General features: G+C 41.6%; 1 protein-coding gene across 3 annotated transcripts in view; it reads right to left on the minus strand.

Moving 5' to 3' along the window:
• Positions 1 to 2,674: 2,674 nt before the first annotated feature.
• jak2b (Janus kinase 2b) overlaps positions 2,675 to 18,319 on the minus strand; it is a 62,450-nt gene continuing 46,805 nt past the window's right edge. For 2 of the 3 annotated variants that reach the window (XM_084308706.1, XM_084308705.1), the window contains exons 20-24: positions 16,860 to 16,984; positions 13,285 to 13,457; positions 8,220 to 8,337; positions 4,204 to 4,317; positions 2,675 to 3,964 (exon numbers count right to left, since the gene is read on the minus strand). In XM_084308706.1, the coding sequence (XP_084164832.1) occupies positions 3,857 to 3,964; positions 4,204 to 4,317; positions 8,220 to 8,337; positions 13,285 to 13,457; positions 16,860 to 16,984 (638 nt within the window). In that variant the 3' untranslated portion in view covers positions 2,675 to 3,856. The remainder of the gene's footprint in view (positions 3,965 to 4,203; positions 4,318 to 8,219; positions 8,338 to 13,284; positions 13,458 to 16,859; positions 16,985 to 18,319) is intronic. The other variant, XR_014619414.1, reaches the window with a different exon arrangement.

Here is an 18,319-nt window from a genome sequence, read left to right on the forward strand (position 1 = left end):
CAGGGAACAGGAAGTGAGTGACTAACGAAGAGGCACAGGCAGAATAATTAGCGTTAGCATGCTAACTATATTATTGGAGAGAGGTATGTGTGTTTGTCTGTGTGGCTGTTAGTGTTAGCATGCTTATGTGTAACAGGAAACAGGAAGTGATTGACTGTGTCATAGGTATATCAACGACTATAGGTTCAATATGGCAACAGGTGCCAGAGAGATTACCAGTGAACCTGTGTAGTATCACCCTCTTGCCTTCAAAAGGTGTAATTTCATACTGAATAGTATTTCAATGGACAATGATGTAAATTAATTAAAATTAAATACTTATAATCTGAAAAATAGGTCATTGGCCTGCTGTTGGACTATGTGGACCGTTTCATCCGAATTGTCTGTGGTTTGCGAGAGTATCTGGGGACAGATAAGACAAACACGCATAATCGATTACAGAATCTGCCCCCAGGTTTCCACCTAGTGGAGATAATTATAGAGGGGGAAAAACATGTTGACATACACTACGTACGGGAACATGAGTGGTCATAAAATGTTCTCTTCCCACCATTTCAGTCGATGCAATTTGATGATGTCATAGGATTGCATTTCCATCAATATAAGTACTCATAACTCAAAACTAAGAGAAAATAAATCTTGGCACATCATAGGGAAATACAACCTAAATGTGAATTTTGGTACAATGCTTTTTTTTCTTCTTTAAAAAAAAATACATTTTCATAAAACATTTAACAGCCAAGTGGGACATGTTGGCCAAGTAAGTAAACTGCTGTGCCTTGAGGCATAATGATGCTCCAAAATGTCATCAGTGGATCACATCACATTGTGATGAAGTCAGTCTGACCTTGGTCCGTGTACCAATACCTGTGGGGTCTGATAAACCTCCCTTTGGGGGCTACATTTCCCATCTGAAATAAATGAGGAAATAAAAATACCGATTAGAATGAGATGGTGAAATGTCATTGTCAACCCTTACAATCTATTACTACAAGAACACAAAATTAAGCTTATTGAGTTTTATTATAGGCCTGTTGGAAAGAGCATCCTTGTGTTTTCACTTTTTGTTCAGTCACACTTTTGGTTGTCAGGTCCGTCTTAGACATGCATGTTATGTGTGGCGTTTTTTTTAGGAGTGTGAATTTGTGAAAGCTGTTGACCATTTCAAACTTAAAAAGGAACACGCCAACATTTTGGGAAATTAGCTTACCGTCTTCTCCAGAGACAAGAAGATAGATACCAGTTTCTAGGGCTGTACCGAATGTCATTTTTGAACATTCAAAGCTTCTATTGAAGTATTGGAACGAAGCTTCGAATGTCTATACAAAAAATAAATTCATTAAAAAATAAATAAATACGTTTTTAATTTTTTTTTCAAACTAAACCCTCAATTTGAATAAAGTGATTAATCTGATTAAATTAGTATTTTTTTTATTAAATAAACTTTCTTTATCAGTTTCGTCAACATAAATAATCCAATAAGGGCACGGTTGGTATGAAAGTGATGGCGACGTCTTATAATATAATATTAGTATATTAGTATAGCCTAATCTTTAACTGCAACTGTGAAGAAAACCCCCATTGGTTTAAACAGATTGAATTGACAGAATAAAAAAATATATATATATATATATTTATAAAAAATAAGAATGTTGATTTAGAATTCGAATGTCAACATTATGATCGAAGCTTTGACGCATTCATTACAGCCCTACCAGTTTCCCATCTGTGCGTTCAGTAGAAAGCTATCTGGCTGCATGTTAGCCTAGCTTAGCACAATGAATGGAAGAGGACATGACCGGTTAGCCTTCGGGAGAAGTGTTAGTTGGACAATGCCTAGGCTAACCGGCACCGTCCGCTTCCATTCATTGTGCTGGTATCCATCTTCTCTTCTCTCTCTGGAGAAGACTGTAAGCTAATTTCCCAAAATGTTGGCGTGTTCCTTTAACGTATACATTCTATATGGGCCCAAGTTTACGTCCTGTTGCAGTGTTGTCCTACATCAATAGCCGACAGGAAGTAAACGTGGGCCTAAGCTGTCCCCTAGCAACAGTGTTGTCCTCCATCAATAGCAGACGGGAAGTAAACGTGGGCCTAAGCGGTCCCCTAGCAACAGTGTTGTCCTACATCAATAGCAGACAGGAAGTAAACGTGGGCCTAAGCGGTCCCCTAGCAACACAATTCCACTTAAAGGTCTGTAGGATTTGTTCCTAGTGACGGTTACTGTAAATTATATATATATAGTGCTATTTTTGCAGGTGGGGAAATATAAGTTCTCTTTAGTTTAAAAACATTTCTTAATCATATTAAAAGAAAATCTGCAAAGTAACACAAAATTATAACACAAAATTAAGTGACATGTAAAAATAAAATCAATAATATAATTCCTTTTTCTAATCCTCAAAGTGTCGTCCCAGTAGTTAACACTAACCATTATACACTTCACTAAGACTTATGAGTCTGTCTGGTCTCGGATCAAATACTCAGAATTCTAGATGGTAAATAAATAAAAATGCATGTGTACACTGTGCAGTGCTCTCTGTAACATATCAATGCTTTTGAACAGTAAACTGTTTCAAACTTTCAAAGTCACAAAAAAAAGCATGTTCGCGCTAATCAAACGTTTGACTTGTTCAATGAAATTGATATATTTTTTATTCTCACACCATCTGCTTCACAATGGAAAAACAGAACAAAAAAACAATACTGTATTCTTCTTAAATCACCTCCGTATGTACTTCATTTACAATGACTGCTCGCCATCAGTCCAAATATAGTCTGAAGTATATTTTTCATTTTATAAAATTATAAAATCTTTTGCACATATGTACACAACAATACATGTATTTACATACATAGAAAAAAAATTGCATTCGGCTCCATCAGTCCATCATTCTTTACGTAGGGGAAAAGGGATGGTGTCAGCTAGCCCTGCTAGCTGTTCAAACACAAACATACACATACATACTGTAAGCACACACACAGACAAACAAATGGAGACCTTGTTTGACACAAGCACCTCTAGCTTTAGTCCTGGCAATAGACCATTTTTGAGTCTGCGCTCTTTCCAAGCGATGGCACACAGCAGGAGAGGGTCCGAGCTCTTTCCAAGCGATGGCACACCACAGGAGGGGGTCCGAGCTATTTCCAAGCGATGGCACACCACAGGAGAGGGCCCGAGCTCTTTCCAAGCGATGGCACACAGCAGGAGAGGGTCCGAGCTCTTTCCAAGCGATGGCACACAGCAGGAGAGGGCCAGAGCTCTTTCCAAGCGATGGCACACCACAGGAGAGGGCCCGAGCTCTTTCCAAGCGATGGCACACCACAGGAGAGGGTCCGAGCTATTTCCAAGCGATGGCACACCACAGGAGAGGGCCCGAGCTCTTTCCAAGCGATGGCACACAGCAGGAGAGGGTCCGAGCTCTTTCCAAGCGATGGCACACAGCAGGAGAGGGTCCGAGCTCTTTCCAAGCGATGGCACACAGCAGGAGAGGGTCCGAGCTCTTTCCAAGCGATGGCACACAGCAGGAGAGGGCCCGAGCTCTTTCCAAGCGATGGCACACAGCAGGAGAGGGTCCGAGCTCTTTCCAAGCGATGGCACACAGCAGGAGAGGGCCTGAGCTCTTTCCAAGCGATGGCACACCACAGGAGAGGGTCCGAGCTCTTTCCAAGCGATGGCACACCACAGGAGAGGGTCTGAGCTCTTTCCAAGCGATGGCACACAGCAGGAGAGGGCCCTGGTGAGGGCTTCATCCCTTTGCCACAAACAGGGCACTGACATGGCAGCTACGTGAATGAGGGATATAACAGTCTCTGGTAAAAAGCGGGTAGTGACGGCACTTAGGGCATTTTCTCTTCATGTCTCCTTGCTGTCCCTGAACAGGTCGACACGTAAGGCCAGCTCCTTAAAGGAGGGTCGTAAGCACAGGTCAATGTCCCAGCATTCCTGCATGATCTCGTGCATCTGAGAGCCAGAGGGGAAACATATTTTAGGGAAACACTGGTTTTAATAACAAGCAAACAAATCAAACACTGCTGCGCTGGACTGGGCTCTCGACAAAATGCCATAGTTTTACAATACAATTTCTGAAATGAATGTTGATGATACAAAACTGGATTATCAAACAAAGACATCCTTAGAAAGAACACATGACTATGAACGGTGACTAAGCAGTGAGCCGAGAGGAGTGACCTCTCTCGTACCTCCAGAGGACATCCCAGGGGTTGAGGCAGCCTGCTGCCCGACTTGAGAAGCTCCATGAGGTGGTAGACGATGAGCTGCCCCTGCTTGTCATTCCCCATCATCCCCATGAAGACCTGAGGAGGAGAGCGGGTCAGAAGAGGAGGAACACACACTACATCCTAGTAGTGTTGTCAAAAATATCGAAGTATCGATACTGAATATTTAAAACGGCTTCGATACTCATTTCCCGAAGTACCGATACTTTCTGCAGTATCGGTACCAGCTGGCGAGTGTTCTACAGCAAGTTATTGAGTTCCCGCATTTCATTGTATACTTGTATGCCGTGACAAATAAAACTCTTGACTTGACTTGACGCGCTGTTCAGAGCACGCTTGCCCCTCCGCCTCCTCCGAGTCCAGCCCTCCCCCTCACAGAGCCGTCTTCAGTTAGTAAACAAACATTTTAGATGAAGATCATGGCAAATGCAGAGCCTCCGCAACTTGTGCTTGTGGATAAAGAAAACAGCAGAAGTGCTGTTTGGAGGTACTTCAGGTTTGAACAACAACGAAGGACAAGCTAAAGCTGCCCCAATGCTATTTGCAAGCGGTGCAGAGCAGTGCCAGCGCGGATCTCCATAAAGAAATGAGAGGTTCGTGACAGCTGCTCTTTCAACGTCACTGTGACTGAAGCATTAAACCATTAACTCTAGTTTAATACATGATACGTTGTCTACTGATGGCGCATAATATCAACAGCTGATTCGTTGTAACGTTACAGCTTTCAGCTAACGTTAGCTACTGCTAGCAGTTAGCTCCGTTAGCTTAGCTGCCCATTTATAATTACTGCATGGAAACGGAGTAACGTTAACGTTTAAACGTTATGTCGAGGTCATACAATACTACAGTCGACATAAGGTTAACGTTACCCCGTTTCCATCAAGTGTTTAAAACCTGTTCCACCCCAGGTGAAAATCTGCATAAAATGTATACCTAGGTAAATGGAATATTGCTCCACTTCTACAAGGGCTATTTGCATATTCTTGGTATCTAGGAACATCTATGGACCTCAATGAATGTATTCTCAGTGTCAGAAATATTGTGTCTATTACTAGGCTTGCTTAAATTGTGATGAAACAAAGGAAAATATGAATTATGATTTTTCTTTTCATCTTTGACAGTGAATAAAACCATGATAATAATGACCAAACTTAAAAAACTGCCACTGAGCTCATTCAGTACCCTCTTGAGATCATGTGTACAAGAGATCTAAGGAAATTGATAAAGGGAATATGATCAAACTGAAGGTTCTGTATATACAGTACTGAATTCTCCCATCCGGACCAATGCAATTTGAAATATTATTATAGAATATAGAATATATGCTTATACATTACCTTATTATAGCCAATTCGCACATTTATATATATATACATATAGTATCTTTCAAATGGCCGAGTTCAATTTGGATATAGTATCACCAGGCGTGCATAATAACAGATACTGATATTTACTGTAATCGACTGTACTATTTTATTTCCCCCACAGTGTAACCATTTTGAAACTAATTTCAGATCTAATTCTTCCTACATGGTAACAATAGTGTGGAGAAACTGACTGCGTTTCAATATTTGTCAAAAACGTTACCTTTTGTAGCTTATTATCGCGAATCATAACAATTATTGATATGATTCATTCAGAACGCTGAACTTTGAACCACCATAGTATGTGACAGGAAGTGTAGATCGGAGAAATTTCAACGCTGGCCGATAGCTAGCGATCTCCTCTACAAAATGGCCACAAAAAACTACAATTCCCATGGTTCAACATTTCCATTTCCGGGTCAGAATAGACGATCGCAAATAGAAAACTTAAAATGATATAAGTACACTTTTAACCTATTGCTAAACTATTGCCAACCTAACGTTTTACATTCTACATGCATTTGTGACATAGTAGTGATGTTAATACTTGAAAACGGTTGATTTTAAAATCACAAATTATTTTCATCATTCATAAAAATATGCCTATATGATAATAATGTCAAAAGGGGTCGGTACCGACCCCGTCGAGTGGAACAGGTTAAATAGCAGCAATCTTGTTGAAAATGTAACGTTACTAAAATGCTCCGAGCATAGCCTCTCTCTCTCTCTCTCTCTCTCTCATCTGTCTGCTTGAGAAAATACCATGTTCTGCATTTGCAATAAAAATGATTGAAGTGAGATGAACAGTTATTTTTAAATGTGTGATCTAAAGATAAACAAAGGGTTTTAAAAGTGTTATATTTATCTTCTCTTATAGTACCAGAGAGAAGCTGAGGAGAATCAACCAGCAACAAAAGCTAAATTTGTTTAAAAAAAAAAAAAAAAAAAAAAAGTTTTGGGTATCGAAATGGTATCGAAGTATCGATACTTTTCAAGGTATCGTATCGAAGTCGAAATTCCAGTATCGTGACAACACTACATCCTAGTAGCTTTGCGTTTAACCCTTTCACTGCCACACTACAGAAGGCTAACCCTTTACTATCACACTACCTTTACTGTGATAGTAAAGGGTTAACCTTCTGTAGTGTGGCAGTGAAAGGGCTAACCTGCTGTCTCGTGGCAGTGAAAGGGTTAATCTGCTGTCTCGTGGCAGTGAAAGGGTTAACCTTCTGTGGATTGTCGCAGTGAAAGGGTTAACCGTTTGGTAGTGCAGCAGTGAAAGGGTTCACGTGGCTCTACACGAGACCAGAGCCTGTGTTCATACCGAGCGTCTTGAAGTGCAGAGGAGCGCTGATCACAGATCAGCTCATAGGGAGGTGTATATGGTCATGTGACCTGAACACTGGTCGTAGATCAGTACCCCTACTCTTGTAAGTGTGATAAATATGGGCCCAGAATCGGGAGCCTGACGAGGGAAAATCTGACGTCAAAGTGTAAAATCTCAACGTCCTTATTGAATATCAGCCGACTAGTGATCAAACTGGTAATTAAACAAATTTTAGTGGTAGGTATCTCCCAGCCACAATGACACTTGATTTATCACCTGCTATCATAAAATGCCAACGCTAATCTGCCCAAGCAGACAATCTCACTGGTCCCATGATATTCTTGTTAACATTTTGGCCAGGTTCTAGACAGCAGAGTATCAGTTGGCCAGGTTCTAGAGAGCAGAGTATCAGTTGGCCAGGTTCTAGACAGCAGAGTATCAGTTGGCCAGGTTCTAGAGAGCAGAGGATCAGTTGGCCAGGTTCTAGAGAGCAGAGTACCAGTTGGCCAGGTTCTAGACAGCAGAGTATCAGTTGGCCAGGTTCTAGAGAGCGAAAAATGGCTTTAAAAGTTCTTTGACTATCCAGTAATTTTGTAGTTACTGCAATTCGTTATACCCTTTTTCTCTCAAACATTGAACTCTGAAACTTTGTCACAAGATACAACGGATAGAAGTTCAATTTCACCGGACTTAAAGATTTAAAAAATAAAATAATAATAATAATAAAAAAAGCTTCTGCAGGGCAGTATACACAGGCGGCAGTCCATCTACCCTCATCAGGCCTCACAAAGGTTGACAGGCCGACACGTCACCCATGTTTTCAGAATAAACAAATGTAATGTTTTGAACTCAAGTGGCGCGTCTCGTCCTCCAGCCTACAGTGTGGCTTCGACTGTGTTGTGGCTTCACCTCTTTAGCTGTTAGGAGCGGGAGGGAGAGGCTCTCCTTCCCAAGTGAAACATACCTTTACGCTTTCTCCTGTAATCTAAACAGCTGTTGTGGCCAACAAGCACAAAGGTTTCAAAGCAGACCGCTTTCAGAGAGTTGTTATCACTGTAAACAACATGACAATATTTTGATAAAAAACCTATTGATTTGTTTATTATTTCATGTCCTGGTCCCAATATCTCTTGTATATTATTGGTATTGGAAACTATATGGTCTTGCCGCCTGTTTTTCACAGATTTCTTACTGATGTCGAGCACTTTGAACTGCAGTCCCCTGTATGAAAGGTGCTATACAAAGAGTTATTATTATTAAAGAGGGAGGGAATGTGTGTTGTTCCTTACGGCAGGAGGGCTGCAGTTCTTGTCGCTGTGCGTGAAGAGTTCGTAGAGCACCACTCCGAAGCTCCACACGTCCGACGCCACAGAGAACTTGCTCTCGGTCAGGGACTCCGGGGCGTACCTGTACAACAACAACAACAACTTACTCAATGAAAGCAAGACTGTTTAACTCAGATATAGAACACTAGATAGCTTACCCGCGCTGCCGGCCAATGGAGAGTGACGTCGTCGTAGGGCGGCCATCTTGCCCCAGGCAGCTCAGCTACTGATAACATTAATGTCTATGGTGCATGTACTATTTAAATAACCATAGATTGCTCAATTCTTTACCGATTTTCAAACGGGTTGGTTTGCTATAAACATCAAAGATGTAGTTATGATACTGCATACTTATATATATATTTTTTTATATGTTTTTTTACAAACCGCTTGAATCATAGCCACGTTAATAATGCTTGTAATAAACCAAACAGTTTGTAAATCCATCAATATTTCAGCGAGTTATGAGTATTTTTGTCTGTGCAGATCACTCACCCTCACTCAAGGCTGACTGGGGCAAGATGGCGGCGGTTCAGCGACGCTGGTGACTACGCCTTAAGCTATCTAGTGTTCTATATATATCTATGGTTGAACTCATCATTGACTTTAGGAAAACCACACCCACTAAAACACCCATGCTCATCAACAATCAACCGATTTCAGCCACAGACACATTCAAATACCTAGGAACATACATCAGCAATAAACTAAACTGGGACCATCACACCACTCATCTACTCAAAACAGCCAATCAAAGACTATTTCATCTGAGACAACTCAAGAAATACAAGGTTAGGAAGAACTTAATGGTACAATTCTACACAGCCATAATACAAAACATTATTTCATTATCCATCACTGTATGGTACGGCAACACACCCAAACACTGCACTACACAGACTAGACATGATCATAAAAAGGGCATCCAAAATAATCAACTGCAAACTCCCCACCCTAGACTCCATACACAAACATCACACGCGCAAACAAAATCATTAGCGACCCCCCCATCCAATAGTGTTAGGGACCAGTTAATCACTGTAAGCTTCTCAGGCTCCTTCCATCTCATTGCTATTAGCTTCTTCGCTGCTGTGCCACCCGCTAGGACAACCCTTTTTAGTTGAACGGACGCAGGTAGTGTCGTTATATCGTTCAGGAGTAGCGTAACAGCTGTGAATGGGATAGTTAAGCCACACAGATCTGAAAGTTTGTCCGTTATTGACCTCCAGAAGCGGGCCACTGGTGGGCAATCCCAATACATATGCATATAAGTGCCAGTGGCCTTTTGAGAGCACAAAGTGCACCGAGAGTCGGTTATCAGTCCCATAGCAAATAGCTTCCTAGGTGTAAGATAGGTCCTATGAATATAATTAAAATTAATTTGCTGGTGATTGGGGTTGCGGGAAGATAATGCCACATTTGCCCAAACATCATCCCAGTCAAACTCGGGGTCCAACTCCGGGATATCAACATGCCAGATTGTATCCAATGATACATTTTTATACGTGGATTGAATTAAGAGCGTATAAAAGTCTGAGACAACCGCTCTGGAGATCGTCCTGTCCACTATGAGCCTGAGGAAGGGGTGTGAGTGCAAAGCTTGAGCCCACGGCACGCCATGCGCCCTCAGTGCTGACCTTAGTTGAAGGTAAAGAAAGAAGGACTCGCCGGGAAGATCATAAAATTCTCTTAAGTCCTGAAACGCACGGAGGCCGTTCTTATCATAAATATCCTCCAGAGTATGAACTCCCCTCCTTTGCCATTGAGGAATATTAACCGGCTTGTGCCCAACAAGTAATTGCTGGTTATTAAAAATTGGAGAGTCCAGGTGCCATGGGCATTTGACCCCACACGACCTCTGTACATTACGCCACGTTTGGATCACGTGAGTTATGATCGGTCCATACCTCAGCCGGCATTTCGAAATAGAGACAGTGGAGAACACCACATCCTGCAATCTTAGCGGTGAGACCGCCGCCGCTTCTAAGGAGCGCCAAGATACAGCATCTACAGGGTCTAGCCAGCACATCAGAGGTCTCAGTGAGAAGGACCAGAAATAAAGCTTAAAATCAGGGATTGCGAGGCCCCCCCATCTTGTTTCCTACGTTGAGTAGTAGCTCTTTTGATTCTCGGGCGTTTGTTATTCCAGATAAACTTAGATACCATCGATTGTACCTTGCGCCAGTGGTCTATTGGAGGGGGCAGGGGGAGCATTGAGCTAACAAAATGTATCCTAGGCAGAACGTTCATTTTGATTATGGAAGCTCGGGCTTATAAGGAGTTAGGAAGGGACGTCTAGATCCTGGCGTATTTTATCATAAGTACCCGTGAAGTTGTACTTAGTAGTTTGACTCAGCGTGGGGAATATCTCTATACCTAAGTATTTAAAATGTTCCACTATGGGGATATCAGCTGGTAGTCGCACCGCCTTGGCCAGCTCATTAAGAGGTAGGCAGGCTGATTTGTTCCAGTTAATCTTAAAGCCTGACATTTTACCAAAGTCGTCGATTATTCCCAATAATTTTGTGGCCGACCGGGAGGGGTCGTCCATAAAAATCAGCAGGTCATCCGCATAGAGAGCAATTTTGTGTGGAGTATTATTGACCATTATGGGGACGATGTCCTCCGATTGCCTAATAAATTGGGCCAATGGTTCGAGGGAAAGCGCGAACAGTCCTGGGCTCAGAGGACAACCCTGTCTAGAAGATCTGGAGACTGGAAAGAGTGTGGAACAGTTTTTGCCTGTCAGTATCATCGCAGACGGCGAGGCATACAGGACTTTAATCATATGAATAAAACTCTTTCCAAGACCCATAACCTCAAGTACCTTCCACAGGTATGACCACTCAAGTCTGTCAAACGCCTTCATGGCATCCAAAGACAGAACTGTGGACGGAGCTGTATTGTCTTTACTGTTATCGATTACATGCAACAGCCTCCTAAGATTATCTGCAGCCAGGCGCCCCGGGATAAAACCAGTTTGATCGCAGTGTACCAATACCGTTATAAATCTCTGCAGGCGGCGGGCCAGCACCTTGGCAAACACTTTTAAATCGGCCCAGAGAAGACTCAAGGGCCTATAGCTACCACAATCATTGGGATCTTTGTCCTTCTTGAGAAGTAAGGAAATCAACGCCATGTTGACATCTCTTGAGAACTCCCCTTGTTCGATAGCATAATTGATCATATCGAGCATCAATGGACCCAGTTGGTCCCAGAAAGCTAAATACACCTCGGGTGGAATACCATCCCAGCCTGGTGCCTTACCCCTCTGCATTTCAGCAATCGTCTCCCTCAATTCCATAAGAGTGATCGGTTTCCCCAGTTCCTTGGCCTCTTCCTCAGAAATGTGGGGTATCTCAAGCCCGCCAATGAACGATTCAAATTTAGAGTCATCGAGATTAACCTCTGAGCTATATAACTGTGAGTAAAACTCTTTAAAAGTGTCGTTGATCTTTTTCGAATCAGTAGTGACTAGGGATGTCCGATATTATCGGCCGACCGATATTATCGGCCGATATCGGCAGTAAAATGTGATCTCGGAAAACATCGGTAAAAAAAAAAAAAAAAAAAATTATTTCTTTTTTATTGTCAAAAGTATGCATTTTGGTTTAATTCAACAACAAGAGATATGTAATGTTAATTTTTACTTTTTTAATTATCATATTTTGCACAGATAATGCTTACATTTAGAAAGCCTTTTGAATGCATCCAGTGAAATTATTAGTTACCTGAAATTATTCCGTTTTTTTGGGGGGAAACCCTGCATATATCGGTATCGGTTGATATCGGTATCGGTATCGAAATTAAGAGTTGGACAATATCGGAATATCGGTATCGGTAAAAAAGCCAATATCGAGCATCCCTAGTAGTGACTGTACCCTGTCTCGTCTTGATCGAGGGGATATCCGAGAAATGATCATTCGAGCGTATTTTCATTGCCAATAGATGGCTAGGCCTGGAGCCGTGAAAGTAGTAATTTTTTCTTGTCCTATGTATCAAGAACTCAGATTGTTGTTTAAGTATGGAGTTTATTTCTTTCTTGACTATCTTACGTTGTGTGTTTAGTCGTTTTCCATGTGTCTTTTTATGTTTTATGTGGTGTATTGTCGCAGCTACCACCTGCACCGTGCTTGAACTCTGTGACGTCATATCGTTTATACACCTTCATTCATTAGGGAGTCGTGCAAATATCTAGTTGCTACTTAGGGTTACATTTGAACACATTTTCATGGTGCAACCGCATTGTGTCAGAGTCATGCCTAAATAAGAATTTAGCGATCATAACACCTCTTCTGGGTATAAATAACGGCCGCTTCCTGTGAATCGGTCTCTTGTCTCCTGGTGTCAAAGCTGCTCACTCAGGGTGTGGGCCATCCAAGCTTTATTCTCGAACTTTGTATTTGATCCTTTCATTCCGAGTTAATAAATTGTATAAACCGGATCTCCATTGACCGAGTAAGTTATTATGTAATCAACACCAACAGTAAGAGTAAGGAGGAGTCTGACCAGAATATGGGGCTCTCTCCCGGCTCCTTCACCATGTAACAGTAAAGGTGCTCCCATAGTCGACCGTACGCGGAGCGGACTCACGCGGACCCAAAGCGGACTCTGAGTGCGAAGGTCCAATTTTCGAATGCGCTGACTTGGTGTCACACAAAACGCTGCTCTGCGTTTTGGTTGACATCGACTTGCATTTAATGTGACGCCGATCTGCATTTTACTCTGACCACTCGCTTTTCCACTCGCAAAAGAGAATGGCTTTTCTAAACGAAGTGTCTAAAACTGCCAGTTTTATTATCGAAATATTGGAAACGGAGATAACACTCTTTATTTTGACATTGGATGACGACGACATGACAGAAGTTGAACAGCGTGGGAAAAATTGTGTAAACTGGCGCAAGACATGTAGGAAATTGGTCCGCGGAGGTCCGCTCGACTATGAAAGCTCAAAGAGTCCACACGGACCTCGCAGAGTCCAGTCCGCTCGACCATGGGAGCACCTCAAGAGTAAAGAGAGGACTCTGACCAGAATATGGGGCTCTCTCCCGGCTCCTTCACCATGTAGTACTCCTTGTCCTGGGGCAGAACCTTCGTGAGGCCGAAGTCTCCGATCTTCACCCTCAGCTCACTCTCCACCAGGATGTTGCGAGTTGCCAGGTCTCTATGGATGTAGCGCTTAGTTGACAGGTATTCCATACCCTGCACAAACACAGCAGAGATACATTTATAAATAAAACAATGGTAAACATACTGGTATTCACCCTTCACACGTGGCATGTTACTGGTCATCATAAAATGGCTTCCAGCCAAAACAAATGTAAGTGTGTTTACATACAAGATTCTGATCATATTTGGGATACTTGAGTATTCTATCCGAGTTACCGGCATACAGTCTGTACTACGTGACTCATACATGACTCATTCCTATCCATCTACCTCACTTACCCCATATCTCTCATACACACGTTTTTCAGAGGGAAGTAACAGTTGTGATCAAGAAAAGAGGGCGGGGTTTGAGACAGGTCAATTCCGTTGCTAGGGGAATAGCTTAGGCCCAAGTTTGTCAGCAAACACCCATTTAGAATGTTTCTATTGTCATGTTAGAAAAGGTCTACATAAATAATTCTGGGCAATCACTTGTGATGCTCCGACTGTAACTGGCCACTGGTTACATTGTTCTAATTCATTCATGGTAAATTATATTAGAGATGAGCCCTCCCAATGATCAACCTACTCCGATAGTCTATTGCAGTGGTTCCCAAACTGTGGTGCGTGCACCCCTTGTGGTGCGCGAGCGCCCTCTAGGTGGTGCGTGACATGAAAAGGCTAATGGTGGTAAATCTAATTATTATTATTATTTTTTTTTTTACAATAAAATTTCATAAAAATCTTAGTCAAACCTTTAGTATTATGGATATTAAACATGCTGGCAGAGTACATGCATCCATGTTGTCGTGAACATTTTAATTAAATAAAGAAATTCCCTATCCAGTCGCTGTGGGAAGAGATCAAATAAAAAATTCAATAAATTCCCTACCTACTCATGGCCTTAACTAGGGGTGGGAATCACCAGTTTCATCATGATACGATACGATATCGATTCTTTGGACAACGATACAATATTTGCCGATATCACAAAGTCTCTCACGATACAATACGATACGATTAGATTCAGGTGCCTGCGATCGATATGAGATGATATCATATGCCCATTTAACACAATCAGTAACATTTAGATCAACAAAAAAAAGGTAATGAAAATATCATTTGACATTTGTATTTTTGAGCTCTTCCAGACATTTAAAGGAAAATCAATCTATTGTTTTTAATACAAATAGACCTCCTGTTCACTGTAAAGTGCCACGTTTTTATATATTGAGCTTTAAACTTTAAGCTACATTTTTTGGAACTCAAAACTCACAACCTCCCTCTCCCAAACCGTTCCTACAACAATTTGTTGATGTTGCATGATCATGTATAGGCCTACATTTATTATGTATTATATTGTTTATGTTTAAATAACATTTAAACATCAAACTCCTCTGACCTCATCTGGTCTTTCCAAAGACGCGCGCACACACACACACAGAAAGGGAGAATGCTATGCTGTAACGTCTACACACACGGAGCTACTGCTGTTGTTCTTGGGCGGATATGAGACTCGCCACAGGATTTTCAAAATAAGAGTATCGATATGAATCGATCTTATTACATCGCATCGATCCGATTCGATTGTTGATAATTACATCGATGTATCGATCTGGATCGATGTATCGTCCCACCCCTAGCCTTAACTGACAACCAACAGGAACCAAACAATATTTGTTTTATGCCTAATAAATATAACTAATATACAATATTTCAAATGGGGATTTTCACTGTGTAAATCATGAAATTCAAGAAACGTTTTAATAAAAAACGTACGTTTTTAATAATAATAATAAACAATAATGTCTCGGGCGTGTCTGACACAGGTGTGCTTCATCTGTGCACGGAGACCAGCAACAATTTTTTCTAACAGAAACCCATTGGGGGGTGCGTCAGTTAGGTCGGGAGGTGACAGGGGGTGCACGGCCAAAAAAGTTTAAATAAGCGACTTACAAGTTCTGTATGTCAAGTCATCAGGAAGGGTACAACTCTATCAGCTGAGTAACAATGTTCATCAAAGTGTTGCGTGCTACAGTGTAGGTTAGTTTATTAGGACAAGTGCATGACAGTAAGGTTAGTTAGGGTTAGATTTTTAACTAACTTCTTTAACTTTATTCAAGCAAGGCATTGCAATCAATACAGCTGTTTGGCAAAGCACCAGCCGCCTCCCCCATTCCTTTGTTGTTTGTGGCTGTTTCTCAGGTGGCATATTAGATTGGTTGTGTTGAACGCAGCTCTGTTCTTTCCTCCACGCGGAACGTCCGCCTTGCAAACATTGCAACTGGCTATTGGACTGGCTTCGGTTTCAATTTTAAAATGCTTCCAAACTTCTGACATTTTGTCTAGCTGCTCCAAGCCACCCGAACAACTGCCTCTTTGAACTGCTGCGGTCAGGCAAGCGATACCGGAGTCTTAAGGCGAGCACAGAAAGACTCAGAAGAAGCTTCTATCCCCAGGCCATCAGGCTGCTAAACGAACAATAATCGCTAAACGAACAATAATCACTATGCAACAACCATCAAATGCACACAGCACACACACCCACACGCACACACTCACTCAAACAAACAACACACTGCAGCACCCACTCTCCACACTTTAGATCACACAAACACACTTACACTTTATATTTATTGATAAAGGATTTGCACTACAACTCGTACACCTACTGTGAATTGTACCTAAATTGCACCTCGTCCCATTTCTCCATTTCTGCCTTGCACTATATAGTATTGTATATTAGTACACTGCACAGTATTGTATGGTAACTACGTCTATTCTGCATCGAACATTGTACATATGTCTAAACTGAACACTGTGACCTATTTTTTTTTTACTTCTAATTTTACTATGTTTTTATTTCATACTTATCTTGTCTTGCACAGTCTCTGGAGCGCAACAGTAAGAAGCATTTTGTACAAAAGTATTCTGTACTTCTGTATGACAACTATTAAAGAAACTTGACATAACCTGCCGGTGTTGTGGGAGCGACGCGTTGTGAGCTTGTAGGTCTGCTATTTTCGGCGTGCGACGGTGTAAATCAAAGGGAATGCGTTTGTTTTGGCAAATTCTTCTGCTCTGTGCGACAATAAACAAATGAAAAACTAAGGCCTCAGTATGAGTTTAAGACGTGAACATGGTCATGTTTGTTGAATACACATTTCTACTCCCGATTTTTCTTTCCCGATCCCGATCTTCTGAAAATCATGTGATCGGCTCCCGATCCCGATCATGTGATCGGATCATCCCTAATCCCAAGTATCATTATAAAATAATCTAACATTAGTTAGAATAGGTCTAGGAATAATAATAAATTACTTGATGAAGCTTGAGAGGCAGCTGTATTAGGTTGAGAGGAAAAGGAATAATAATAAATAACCCGATGAAGCTTGAGAGGCGGTTGTATTAAACTGAGAGGAAAAGGAACATTTCTAAAAGGCGAGAGCATCTAACCTTGCAGATCTGGGAGGTGTAATGCACCAGCTTCTTGTGGTCGATCCTCTCCTTGTTCTTGATGAGGTAATCTCGCAGGCTTCCAAACGGCAGGTATTCCATCACCAGGCGCAGATTCCTTCGACCTGAAGGGAGCCGAAAAAAAAGGAGAAAAAGAATAACCCTTCGACCTCAACTGCATTTACACATTGTGCGCCATAAACGGCGTAAGTAGTTATTGCCCGCCATGCGTTGAACGCCAACAACGGCGTAACTCGTTTTTGGGATCAATATTTCATTTTTTCGACATGGCATTCATAATTCATCCAGCCTCCCTCCGGACTGCAGCGGCACCCTGTCTGAGATTGCAACGCCTCAATACCGCCGCCTGGTGGATGGTCGGGCGAGTTACACTCGCGTCAAACCGGAAGTGGCGGTCGGTGCATCGAGGAAATCCCTCCGGCAGTCATATCTTGTTACGTGGATCCAGACAAACACTCGAGTGCATTTGGATAGCTTTCGAACCGCAATAATCTATATGATTTCGGCGTTTATTGCGCCATACAAACCGGAAATTGATCTAGGAGATCGGCGTCAAATAATTGGGATCTTTTTCCTCCAGTCTCATCGGCGAACGGTAAGAGGACACTAATGTTATTTTCAGCCCGATTGTCTATTTCCTTGTTTGCAATCAGTCTGATCAATATATCAACCCATACTAAATAAAGCCGTTACTGACGATCAAGGAATTATAAACGACCCCCCCCCCCCTTTCCTTCACGCATGATGAAGCATAATGTATACCGATCATATACATTTGAATTTTTTAATATAGCGTGTATAGGAAAGAAACGCCAATCGATAATCTATCATATGTGTCAGGGCCTATAACTAGCATTTTTGGAATTACAGCAGAAAAGCTTAAAAACATTTATATTCTCGAAGGTATTAACAAAACAATGTATGAATGAAAAAAATATAACGTTCCCACATCCTGAACGATAGATAATCGATGTTGAATGGGCCATAGTAATGTCAATATAGATATAATATTTAAAAAGTTATAGCCCTGCAAAGAAGGTAAACATCTCCATAGGGTTACAGTGCTGGCAGACTGGGTATAATGATGGGCACAATGCCCGGCGCCCAATGTGTTAAAGGGAGAGTTTGTATTTTTGGACATTAAGTTCTATGAAATACTTGCCAGTATATCGACATCCACACCACAACATGCAGGCAAAAGGGTTCCTTCTTTCTAACACAAAATCATCGCCCTCCAGCACTTATTTTGTTGCTTGGAAAAAGCTGCAGTATTATTACACGTTGGAGCCGTTCACAGGTAATGCAACACATCAGCTTAGGGCTGTCAGTTTATCGTGTTAATTAGATTAATTAATTACACAGCAAATTATCGCGTTATGAAAATTAACTCAATTTATTACAAAAAAAAAAAAAAAAAAATGTTGTATCTCATTCATTCC

The sequence above is a fragment of the Notolepis coatsorum genome (genome assembly GCF_963971535.1).
Source record: "Notolepis coatsorum genome assembly, chromosome: 2".
NCBI lineage: Eukaryota > Metazoa > Chordata > Actinopteri > Aulopiformes > Paralepididae > Notolepis > Notolepis coatsorum.